This window comes from Lissotriton helveticus, chromosome 3_1, assembly GCF_964261635.1.
Source record: "Lissotriton helveticus chromosome 3_1, aLisHel1.1, whole genome shotgun sequence".
NCBI lineage: Eukaryota > Metazoa > Chordata > Amphibia > Caudata > Salamandridae > Lissotriton > Lissotriton helveticus.
In genome coordinates, this window is record NC_136061.1 from 976,672,254 (window position 1) to 976,685,877 (window position 13,624).

The 13,624-nt window shown below is 46.8% G+C and overlaps 1 protein-coding gene across 1 annotated transcript in view; it reads left to right on the plus strand.

Annotated features, from left to right (window-relative positions):
- The window catches only part of LOC144823154 (uncharacterized), a 291,146-nt gene that overhangs the window by 184,222 nt on the left and 93,300 nt on the right, over window positions 1-13,624 (plus strand). The window contains exon 3 of the mRNA XM_078681420.1: window positions 5,383-5,501. Coding sequence (XP_078537546.1) covers window positions 5,383-5,501 — 119 coding nt within the window. The remainder of the gene's footprint in view (window positions 1-5,382; window positions 5,502-13,624) is intronic.

The following is a 13,624-nucleotide window of genomic DNA, read 5'->3' on the forward strand; positions in this document are numbered from 1 at the left end:
CACACTTCTTTCGCCTTCAACAGGTGTAGCTCAGTCAGCAGCAGTGCACACTTCTTTCACACTCAAAAGGTGTAGCAAAGTCAGCAGCAGTGCACACTTCTTTCACAATCGACAGGTGTAGCAAAGTCAGCAGCAGTGCACACTTCTTTCACACTCAACAGGTGTAGCAAAGTCAGCAGCAGTGCACACTTCTTTCGCCTTCAACAGGTGTAGCTCAGTCAGCAGCAGTGCACACTTCTTTCACACTCAACAGATGTAGCAAAGTCAGCAGCAGCGCACACTTCTTTCACACTTAACAGGTGTAGCAAAGTCAGCAGCAGCGCACACTTCTTTCGCCTTTAACAGGTGTAGCTCAGTCAGCAGCAGTGCACACTTCTTTCACACTCAAAAGGTGTAGCAAAGTCAGCAGCAGTTCACACTTCTTTCACAATCGACAGGTGTAGCAAAGTCAGCAGCAGTGCACACTTCTTTCACACTCAACAGGTGTAGCAAAGTCAGCAGCAGTGCACACTTCTTTCGCCTTCAACAGGTGTAGCTCAGTCAGCAGCAGTGCACACTTCTTTCACACTCAACAGGTGTAGCAAAGTCAGCAGCAGCGCACACTTCTTTCACACTCAACAGGTGTAGCAAAGTCAGCAGCAGCGCACACTTCTTTCACACTCAACAGGTGTAGCAAAGTCAGCAGCAGTGCACACTTCTTTCACCTTCAACAGGTGTAGCACAGTCAGCAGCAGTGCACACTTCTTTCACACTCAACAGGTGTAGCAAAGTCAGCAGCAGCGCACACTTCTTTCACACTCAACAGATGCAGCAAAGTCAGCAGCAGTGCACACTTCTTTCACACTCAACAGGTGTAGCAAAGTCAGCAGCAGCGCGCACTTCTTTCACACTCGACAGGTGTAGCAAATTCACCAGCAGCGCACACTTCTTTCACACTCAACAGGTGTAGCAAATTCACCAGCAGCAGTGCACACTTCTTTCACACTCAACAGGTGTAGCAAAGTCAGCAGCAGCGCACACTTCTTTCACACTCAACAGGTGTAGCAAAGTCAGCAGCAGCGCACACTTCTTTCACACTCAACAGGTGTAGCAAAGTCAGCAGCAGCGCACACTTCTTTCGCCTTCAACAGGTGTAGCTCCGTCAGCAGCAGTGCACACTTCTTGCACACTCAAAAGGTGTAGCAAAGTCAGCAGCAGTTCACACTTCTTTCACAATCGACAGGTGTAGCAAAGTCAGCAGCAGTGCACACTTCTTTCACACTCAACAGGTGTAGCAAAGTCAGCAGCAGTGCACACTTCTTTCGCCTTCAACAGGTGTAGCTCAGTCAGCAGCAGTGCACACTTCTTTCACACTCAACAGGTGTAGCAAAGTCAGCAGCAGCGCACACTTCTTTCACACTCAACAGGTGTAGCAAAGTCAGCAGCAGCGCACACTTCTTTCACACTCAACAGGTGTAGCAAAGTCAGCAGCAGTGCACACTTCTTTCACCTTCAACAGGTGTAGCACAGTCAGCAGCAGTGCACACTTCTTTCACACTCAACAGGTGTAGCAAAGTCAGCAGCAGCGCACACTTCTTTCACACTCAACAGATGCAGCAAAGTCAGCAGCAGTGCACACTTCTTTCACACTCAACAGGTGTAGCAAAGTCAGCAGCAGCGCGCACTTCTTTCACACTCGACAGGTGTAGCAAATTCACCAGCAGCGCACACTTCTTTCACACTCAACAGGTGTAGCAAATTCACCAGCAGCAGTGCACACTTCTTTCACACTCAACAGGTGTAGCAAAGTCAGCAGCAGCGCACACTTCTTTCACACTCAACAGGTGTAGCAAAGTCAGCAGCAGCGCACACTTCTTTCACACTCAACAGGTGTAGCAAAGTCAGCAGCAGCGCACACTTCTTTCGCCTTCAACAGGTGTAGCTCCGTCAGCAGCAGTGCACACTTCTTGCACACTCAAAAGGTGTAGCAAAGTCAGCAGCAGTTCACACTTCTTTCACAATCGACAGGTGTAGCAAAGTCAGCAGCAGTGCACACTTCTTTCACACTCAACAGGTGTAGCAAAGTCAGCAGCAGTGCACACTTCTTTCGCCTTCAACAGGTGTAACTCAGTCAGCAGCAGTGCACACTTCTTTCACACTCAACAGGTGTAGCAAAGTCAGCAGCAGCGCACACTTCTTTCACACTCAACAGGTGTAGCAAAGTCAGCAGCAGCGCACACTTCTTTCACACTCAACAGGTGTAGCAAAGTCAGCAGCAGTGCACACTTCTTTCACCTTCAACAGGTGTAGCACAGTCAGCAGCAGTGCACACTTCTTTCACACTCAACAGGTGTAGCAAAGTCAGCAGCAGCTCACACTTCTTTCACACTCAACAGGTGTAGCAAAGTCAGCAGCAGCGCACACTTCTTTCACACTCAACAGATGCAGCAAAGTCAGCAGCAGTGCACACTTCTTTCACACTCAACAGGTGTAGCAAAGTCAGCAGCAGCGCACACTTCTTTCACACTCGACAGGTGTAGCAAATTCACCAGCAGCGCACACTTCTTTCACACTCAACAGGTGTAGCAAATTCACCAGCAGCGCACACTTCTTTCACACTCAACAGGTGTAGCAAAGTCAGCAGCAGCGCACACTTCTTTCACACTCAACAGGTGTAGCACAATCAGCAGCACTGCTTGCATCTGCAGCAGAAGTCGAACAGGTGCAGCAGCCGCACGAGCTTCCTTACCCTGACTCCGGGTGTACTGCATGACATTGAAGTTGCAGTGTATGTACATGTCAGGTAAAAAGAGACATTTTCCAACGCGCTAACATGAGTTTCGTGTGGACCGTGGGAAAGGCTGGGGTGATAAACTTGCCGTCAGTTTTTTGACCCTCTAAAAACAAGCCTTTTGTGAGCTGAGCTCGGGCACATCTGTCCCCAATTACCTCCTGAGCTGAACAGTACACTCAGGACTGGAAACTCTTACAGGCGACCGCCTTCTGAAGGCTGACTGAAAAGCGCAAGCTACAATAATAACAATACATCCAACCTATACTCAGCCATTGATGGAGAAAAGCAGGAAGACTGGTCCCAGCGAAGGCAGCGGCTGGTTCTCCACCCCTACTTATTCTGATACTGGGCATCTCTCCCAGCTCGATCAGTGCACAGGAAGCACACCTTAATCCCGACCTACCCACACCTGCTGCTCGCACTGATACCCAGACACAGCATGAGCAGCACACCTCAACCCTGACCTACACCCCACTTGTTATTCCAGTCTTGAGAGCCGGGAACAGATTTCCCAGGCGACCATACTCGTCAGTCTTGCTCTGCAGCATCCTCTTCCATCATCCAACTGCTGCTGTACCTCTAGCATGACCTACAGCATCCCAGTACTGAGACCCAGAGACTGCTTCACCAACACACCTCAGCCCTGACCCACACTGCCAACTGATTGCCCTCTACTGGTGCTCGCACAAAACACTGCAAGTGCCCCTCAGTCCAGTCTTACAGCCCTGGGGAATCCATTGCACCTCAACCATGAGCTTAGCACCCCTGCTGTTCTAGTACTGAGAAAAAGACAGGCCTCTGTTAAAGCACCCCAGCCATGAACTGGAACACCCTGGCTTTTCTGGACTTAACACTAAGGCGCGTCACCAAACCAATATTGGTCAAAATACACGATCCCTGTCCACACATTTGTTTCAGCGTAAGCGATCGCTCCGAAAGTAATCTCCTCTTTTGGTCTAAACTGCCAAATGTAGGCCAATGCCATCGAATCTCTAATCGACCTCCATCAAGACAGTTCAGACTCTATAAACATCAGCCTGTGCTTGGTGGTCACGGAAGAATGGATGGAAAAATGTGTCTGCCTCAACACTAACCCTAGTAGAAATTCAGATTTTTAAACACACTTAGCAGTGACCCCTTTCTAACAGTCTGCAGACCTACTCTACTCAAACGATCTTGAAATCTTGGCGTTCTCTTCGATTCAGACCTTTTCTGTACACTAGAAGCTTAAACAGTTTGCAAAAATGCCCACTACCACCTCTACGACTTATTTAAAGGTTGCTTCTCGCTCGACATTCTTTAACGGGTCCTCATCTTTCAGGCACTTGTGCAATCCAGACATTTCAACTGCTCTGTAGTTTTTTTCAAAGCCCCACTCAAGATGTTGTCTAAACTTCAAGTGGTTCACAACTGACCTATCGGACTTAGCTTCAATCAGAAATAAAACAAATCATTTGTGCCAGTTGATCTAAATGAAATAGACTTCATATCAACCCAAACACAAACCACACTAAACACCTTCTACATAAATGAGAAGTCTACACATAAAAACACCCCCTAGAACCTCCCACACTTATTTGTGCCAACCAAAAGAAATCACCACTCCTACAAAGACACCAAGCTCATTTCTTCCAAATACTAAAGGAAAAGCCTTGCTACAGCGGTGGCAGAGCTATGATATAATCTGCTCATCTACTGCAAAAATGCCTTGACATTGAAGAGATTTAAAGCTATTATCAAGAAAAAAAACTCTCTGCACTCGCACTTCTGATGTGCAAGGGACTCTTGAATCTTTAAATATATATATATTTTTGGTAATTTGTTCATGATTCCTATTGTCACATCTTCGCCCTATTTCCTGTCCACCTCTCCCCCCTGCGACCAGAGGTATGTTCTGGCATATGCTGCGCACAACACATAAAGGAAATAAAATAGGCAATAGAAAAAAAGCAATCGGTAATGTCAGTAAACAGCCAGGGTCCCTAAACTGAAGGTCAGTGGTTGGCACCAATGCAGATAATGTGTAAAAACACACAACTGACCCTCATTGACTTTCTGCTGTTCCTGTACTGAGGTCCACAAAAAACACTAACCATGCACCCCACTTAAAAAATATATATATATTTTATTGAGCTTTTGCACCGTACGGGTAAATAAGGCACACCAGTCCAAGTCTAGCTCCCACTCCTCAACTGCTGGGGGCTCATGTTTACCCCATGTTCCAGCTACATTACGCTTAGTGACGTCAGCCACTAGCTTCACCCATATGTCTTGGTATCTGGGTCTCGGTTCGCCCGCTAATATGTTCAACAGAAGTTCTTGGGCATTTATTGAGACCTCTGTACTTGTGACCCTGGATCTGACCTCCGCTATCTGTTCCCCAAAATTTTGGATTTGCGGGCTAGCCCATAGAATTTGGAAAACATTAGCCTCTTGCCCGCCATGCACCCCACTCTTGATCTGTGACTTTGTTTCATTGAAAAACTTGACGATATATATATATAACCTTTTTGCAAACAAAGCACTGAATAAACCCATGTATTAAGAATCTTCCTTTTTACCTGATGCCATACCATTCAAGGCTGTATGTCTCCACTTTGATTTCATAGCTACCATGAAAAAGAACGCCAGCCGGCTGGGGGACGTGCCAGGCGCATTTGGGGGCAATGGCCACAGCGGCCTGCAGATCAACGGAGAGAGCATCTCGGAAGCGGAACTGGTCCTGCAGGTAAGTGAAGAAGCTTCTTACTGCAACCCAACCATGCCTCCACAGGAGTCAGTGCCTCGTCTGATTGGTTAAGGTGGTGCTGCTAATGTAGGGGAGTTGATGTTTCCTTCAGGCTTTGTGTTAATGGGAACACCCATCTTACCATCCTGTGGCGAAAAGCATGCTCCCTGGGGTCAGATGAGGTCCCAGAAATTAGGCAGACCAGATAGTGCCTCCAGAAAGTGTGTCACAGGCCCTCGAGCTAGGAACAGAAAAGGAAAGAAAGAGAGATTGGTGTTAGTGCTCTTCCCATCGAGTGCACCTCTGAGGTCTGATGGTCCCCTTACATCCTGTGGATGAGGAGGCAGCATTGCTGAAAGAGAATAGCAGCCAAAACACACGTTAGAACTACTAATAGTAAAGAACATACATTTGTTAAAGTTCCAGCTTGGAAAGAAAGAGTTAATCTAAAACGATGTATACTGATAGTACCTGCAAGACACCTCGTTCACATACTTCTGTTGTGGTCTGGATCGATGGAATCTTGCATTGATTTAGTAGCTTGACCTAGGAGATTCAGCTGAAGGCTCTTAAATTGACACACTTTTCTAAATTAGAAAACAAATTAGAAACCGTTGCTTACCTGGCCTCAGTCAGCTGAGAGACAGTATATCTATGTTGCTTGCAGCATGTGTGCATGAAGCACACCACCCTTACACTGAGGACTGTATATTTGCAGCACTTGCAGCATACATTTGTGAAGCCCACTGCACCCGTACCGAGGACTACATATCTGTGATTCTGCCCTCTAGTGTCGGAATGTTCAAATACCCTTATAGCTCTCCATAGCTGGGATGTACCTGCATTGAAGTCCTGCTCCCTTGTTAAAGGCCCTTGACTTCGGCTCAGGCCTTTAAAGCTGGAGTGGGCCTTTAATGGCCGGTATAGCCTGCTATGGCGGGCTGTAAGATTATATTACAGACTAGAAGCTCTCTTGAAAAGCTTCTCCCAGGCTCTCTGAAATCTCGTGCCTGGGCCAAAATACAGGCAGGTAAATTTAAACAAATGCTAGCTGACTCACAGCCACACACGTTGAAAATCCTGAACTTACCAACCTGAATCACACCAATTGGGTAAACTCAGCGATATTCATCTCCGCCCCACTTAGAATTTCTCATTTGCGAAGAAGTAAACTATCAGCTCTATGGTTTACAGAGACACTTAGACTACAGGAGCAAGTCTGTAGAAGATAAAAGCGGAATTGGAGGAAAGAATAAAATAAGGAAGAAAAGTATAAATATAAAATATGTATGGATAACTATAAAGCGCTTTTGATCAAAGAAACTTTATATTTTACACAAAAAATCGAAGAAGCCAAAAACTCTTCAAAATTACTTTTTCAGGTTGTGGCCAAATTGTCCTCGGTCCCTAGTGATGACATGACCCTTAGTGGTCAGGCCTTCTGTAACACATTTGCCAGCTTTTTTCTGGACAAAGTGGTACACATTTTTAACAAATCTAATCAAAATATTACTACTAGACAGGATGGTATAGTTCAATCTGCCTTAAGTCAGGGACAATCTATCTTTACCAAATTCTCAGCACTTTCGGTTAATCAATTAGTATCTTTAATTTAAGCCACTAAATCATGCTTTCACATGGACCCATGTCCACCGGTAGTGATCAAATTAGCGGTGGAAACTGTGGCCACCCATTTGACAAGCATTTTTAACTCCAAGTTTGAGTCAGGATGCTTTCCTGGTCAATGGAAGGAAGCATCTATACTTCCTCTCATAAAAAACCCTAACTTGAGCCCAATGGACCGTAATAATTATCGCCCCATTTCTCGACTTCCTCTGCCAGTGAGGAATGTAGAAAAGGCCATGAATCAGTAACTGGTATTCTTTTTAGAGGGGAAACATCCTTTACAACGTAACTGGTACAACGCGGTACCGTTACGACGCAGCTTTAACAACGTAAGTCGTTACAACGACTTTCGCTGGAGGGCGCTCTAGGATAGGGGATAGTTTGATTTACTATCCAACACCTTCCCTACTATCCACGGGGACTGGTGTTGGAATAGTAAATTAAACTAATTACTATCAGCGCCCCCCCCAACGCAAGTCGTTGTAACAACTGCGTCGTAAAGGGACGCGTTGTAACGGTACGCATTGTACCGTCATACATCCTTTTTAGAGGATAATCAACTGCCAGCCACGGCCCGTGGAGGGTGTTCAGGTGGGGTAGAAAGGCGGGGGAATTCGTTTTATTAATTAAATTGTTTACTTACCTCCAATTATCCATATTCCGTTTTTTAGCACCCCCCCCCCACCCTACCCCTCGCCCGCCCCGCCTTTCTGCCCCACCGTGAATCCCTCCATGGGCCGTGGCTGTCAACTGCTAGATATTACCCAAATCAGGTTTAGAATCGGTCATAGTACCGAAACAGCTCTACTCAAGACAAGACAAGAGGTGAGATCAATTCTTGATGGAAGGGGCAGTTAAGCGCTCATCGTTTTCAAGTTTTCTGTAGCATTTGATATGTTCGATTATAAGATACTGGCCGACCATCTCCAAATGTTGGTATCGAGGGGACGGCTCTTGCTCACTTAAAATCTTTTCTTTCAGAGAGAAAGCGAGAAGTAGCACTGAATCAATTTGTGTCTGACCCTTTTTTCACTGCCTTTTGGGGTTCCGCAGGGATTCTCAATCAGTCCTAGTTTGTTGAATGTATACGTAAAACCTCTGACAGCCTTCATTATGTCCTTTGGTTTTGATCTCATGTCTTATGCAGATGATGTGCAAATCAGGGTAGCTATGCCAACTGGTAACAGTAGCACAAGATTGTGATTGCATGACTGAATGGCAGCAATTGGGAACTGAATGAATATAAACAGCCTGAAATTGAACTCTGGTAAAACAGAGGTCATTATTTTGGGAATAATTCCACCCTTTAGTCCCATTTATGGTGGACAGAGGACCTGGGAACCCTGGCCTCCCCAGTGAGTAAGGTGAGGAATCTGGGGGTGGTAATGGATAATAAACGAACATTTGGCAGGCAGGTGAATGCAGTCACTTCCTCCGCTTTCTATATCTTGAGGATGGTAAAAAATATTTTCCTTTTTAGCCTTATGGATACTGAAAAAATGGTGGTAATGGCACGTTTACTATCAAAGATAGACTACTGCAATGGCTTATACTTAAATATGCAACATCAACACCTAAATAGGTTACAAGTCTTGCAGAACGCAGCAGCCAGACAGTTAGCTGGCATTCCTAAGCATACATCTGCTTCTCAAGCCATCAGCAAGTTACATTGGCTCCCTATCAGGCATCAAATAAGGTTTAAAGCTCTCTGTGTATCCTACAAGACTATTTGAAACAATCCTTCCAATGGTACATCCCAGGGTGAAACCTGCGCTCCTCTGGTGCCATGAAACTTTTAGTTCCCAGGTTCAAATGGACCAATTGGGGAGGAAGTAGTTTTGTGACCAGCACCCCAGAAGAATGTAAGGTAAGGACGGATCTATGCCCACTCAACAGAGCTAGCGCCAAGACATCTCCAGGTATTTGTTTGCGCTTTAGAAGCTAATATAACAAAACATAACTACACCCTTACAGCAACGTGGTACATCATGATATCAGAGTTGGGTGTACCAGCATTCTACTAACTAGCACTGCAGAATACTTCGATGAACAATTCCATGAGTAACGTGTAAAAAAATGAACAATTTGCTTCTCCTTTCTCCCATGCTGCATTTATACATTTTGCTTGTTTTTTCAGGCTTTTACACCATTAACATCCTTGTTGTTTTGGAGTGGAGGTGTTACAGTCCATTACTTTAATCCACAGTGCGGGTGGGGTCTTCCACATTTTTCATATACCAAAGAGTGGACAGTTCTACTTTTTCCAGCTTATCAACCAGTGCAACAAATCATGAAGTTTATGTCTTCTAGTCTTAGGTAGTTTTGTCGTGAAAAAAAAACATACAAACGCTGGCGCTTGAGGCCAAAACACCAACACAAATGAAATTACGCATCCCAATCATAGCCTAATTTAACTCCACCCTAGTAACAAACCTAACAAAACACTTCAGACAAGGCACAGTGCTAGAGCTGGGTGCACATCTATGTTGTGTGGGTTTGTTTGATAATGATATATATATATATATATATATATGTCCAAACGAAAAGGCCCAACAGTTGAGGCGCCACACACGGATGTGTTAAAAACCTTCTTTATAAGCAGGTTTCAGGGTAACCAGTATCCCCTTGAACAGCACAATCACGTCTCCCAACATGTTTCGGGCTGCATAGCCCTTGGTCACCGGAGTCAAAGGAGGCACAGCTGCATGGTGTTTCACACTGCTCTTGTAGCGAAGATAGTAGTCCTGCCCAGAGGGCGTGCCCAAGGCTGCATTCTGGTCATTGTATTGTGACTTGATACAATCCATAGTGGAATGCAGCAATGTCTCCAAGTTCGCTTAAACCTGTAGTAGGTTGTTGCCAAAAGGACCCCTGGGTCCCTGCTAGTGTACCTTGCCAGCACGGTCACGCCATTCCGCTGACGCTGCAATCTTCACAGCGTGCTGGAGCATGGGGCACCTCGCGACCCAGGCAGGGCGGATATATATATATATATATATATATATATGCCCACTCAACAGAGCGGGCATATATATATATGTTCGAGGCATATGAGCTGCAGATCGTACACTTTTGCAATAGAACGCCACCTGGTGTTGGGCTCGGATGATTGCAGGTTGTTTGTTGTCTTCTTGGAAGAAGTCTTTGTAGTCACGAGATAGGTGACTCCTCCCTTGGACAATACTGCGCATGGTCATCGACTCCATCCTCAGATTGTTTTTTTCCGCCACTGGGTTCGGATGAAAGTTGTCTGCTCCGGCTAGAAAGACTTTTCCAGCAACTTCGAAGCAACAAAAAACTTTATACAAACATTATCGATGAATAGACTACTTTCGGAATCATCAAGCTACATTCCGGTGCGTCGACGCGGGCCGTTGGGCCTATCGGCGCCGTGCGGCCTACGCCTCATGGACAGAACTCCATTCAAGAGATGCCCGGTATGTCGAGCAAAATTCCCTCATAGCGACCATCACGAGGTCTGCAACCTCTGTCTATCGCCGGAACACGACGAGTCGACCTGCACAGCCTGTGCATCCTTCCGATCGAAGAAGACCATTCAGGATCGGAGGGCACGTCGACACAAGATGAGGAGATCAGCACCAGCGCCGGAGGCCATCTTCGAGGAGGAGATCGTCGAAGAAGACATCTCCGAGGGCGAGGATCCACTCGAAGACATCTCCGAGGACGAGGCTCCACTCGTCGCCGAGGAAGACTCACTTGATCTCCAGATCATATCGGAGGCAGAGGACTCAGACGACTCGATTCCATCTCGTCAACCCGTGAGTACTCTTGACCTTGCACAACAGACACTACCCAAGCCAAAGGCAACGGTCAGCACTCCGTCCATGGGGCCCAGTCGAGACCGAAGTATCCCCTCAGACGCCCCGCCTTCGGGCTCGGCTCCGAGGAAAACGACTACGCCTTCCGGTGCCTCGGCACCGACAAAACCACATGTGCCAATTCCACCTCCTCCATTGGCACCGAAGCACGCACATCCTTCGACACCGAAGCCAAAACGCCCTTCGGTGTCCAAAGACAAAGATCCTTCGGCACCAAAACCAAAAGATGCATCGGTACCGAAGCCGAACACTGTACCAGATCCGAAAAAGGCTCCGACTCCGAAACCTTCCGGTTCCAAAAAATAAAGATGGAAAGCCAGAGTCCGACGCTGCAAAGCCAACGAGACCTGTCTCCACTCCAAAGTCTCCAACGTCGGTACCAAAGACTCCAAGGCCTGATTCAGAGACACCCAAATCCTCTAACAAGCCTACCAAGCCAAAACCACCTTCGGCACCGAAAAATTTGCCACGGGACTCAATAACGCCTCCTACACCAAAAAACACAAAACAACCCCTATCGGCACCAAAAATATCGGCGCTGAAGAAAGTTGCAGAGGAAGAAGAACTGTTTAGACCAGATCCTAAACAAAGAAAAGTCCATATACATCCGAAAACTGGACATGTGGAAGCTAGTCCTCACAAAAAGAGACCAGCAGAGACACCACTTCTACCCATGGTTCCTGCCAAAAAGAAGGATTATGCAACCTCTCCAATGCACCCTTTCTCTCCTTCACCTTCTTCCTCTCCTATCCCTCCTTACATTGAACCTACAGTTTCTCCTGTTCAATCTCCTGCATCATCACATTACACTGACGAAGAGTATGATCTATGTGGGGGGAATGACATACCAGAGCCACATGCATACCCTGTAGATGAAGATGATATCCAGAATATCCTAAAGATGACAATATATATATGGCTTCCCACCACACAATGTGCCCGACATTCCTGATCCTCAGTCCTACCCAACAAAACCTTCCCCTCCAGAAGATAGTATTGGGTTTAATCATCTCTTAAATAGAGCTGCCCTTTACCACGGGGTTTCAATGCACTCTGATGCCATTGATGAGGATTTTTTTACTGGATACATTTGAGCAGTCACAAAGGTCTACGCAAATACTACCCATGATCAAAGGAGTCATTAAACATGCTCCGGAAATATTTAAAGACCCGGTACGTTGTAGGGTGTTAAATCCAAGAATAGAAAAGAAATATAGACCAGCACCATCTGATCCAGTCTATATTAAGGGACATCTGCCACTAGACTCTTTAGTAGTGTCTAATGCACGGAAAAGAGCCCATTCCCAGACTTCAGGTGACACGCCCCCGCCTGACAAAGAATCTAAAGTTATTGATGCGTCAGGGAAACGAATTGCCGCGCAGGCCACAAATATTTGGCACATAGCAAATACACAAGCCCTGCTCTCATGCTATGACAGGGCTCATTATGATCAATTAGAAACACTGATGGAGCACCTCCCCGATCAATGCAAAGATCAGGCAACAGAGCTCATACAAGAAGGCAAATTAATATCCAATGCCTCAATTTAATGTGCACTAGATGTAGCTGACACAGCATCCAGAGCAGTCAATACTAGTGTTATACTCAGACGACATGCGTGGCTACGCATTTTCAGGGTTTAAAACGGAGGTACAGACTACCATCTTGAACCAGCCCTTCAATCAAAACCAATTGTTGGAGCTGATACAAGAAGTGTACGAGGAGGAACATGGCGGCAGGCTGACGCCTGTTGCGAGAGCTCCGAGTCCAGGAAGGTTTCTCCCGTTTTCAGGCTGAAATGACGGTGCCAAGACGGTGAGGAGGAATATGAGATTGTGCTTTCTCTAGCGGCGTAGCGCTAACGCACATTTTCTTTCCCCCTTCCTTGTTTTTCTTTCTTTTCCTTCGGAGGAGAGGTGTCACGTTTGCCGAGGCGGGTGTGCCTGTTCTCGCATCCAACCCGCACTAGGACCCCGCGGACATCGCCGGCAATGGTCGGGAATCGCGAGCAAGCAAGACCCGCTTGACGTTTGGAGACGCTGTTTTCGTTTTCCCGACGCGGATCATCGCTGTGGATGGGCCGGAGGTCGAGCGGGGAGAGACTTACAGAGCCGGTGGTGACCGAGCGCGACTGCCTGGAACCCGAAGAGACCGAGGAGACCGGACCTGTATTTGGCAAAGGTCGAGGCGGTTCTTAGCTCGAGTCTGCCTTAGTGCTCCCCTCTGTTGGGACCCCAACAACTGCAAACGGTTGGTGAAGGGGACATGGGGGTATAAGTTGGGGTCTGAACCCTTAGCTCAAGGAGGTGGTGCTAACCTAGTAAAGGTCAATTCCCCTTGGGTGGTACCTGGGGTACCTGGGGGTGTTCAACGCGCGGATAGTGCAGACACTGCCATTGCTACTTGGTACTCGGTGCAGTACGAGGGGATGGACCTGGGTGCAATTTCTTTTTCAACACAACCATACCCCCCTTGCCCTCGCCCACAAGTAGAAACAGCAGGCAATATAGTGGGAGAAAAGTGTAACACTCGATTATATACACCCCCTGCATCGGCAGCCCAGGTGGTACCTGTTAGGAATAGATACCAGCTTAGGTCCTATCTAGAGCAACAAAAATCCGAGGGTGGGTACCAGAGTACGTCTAAAGCAGTGGTAA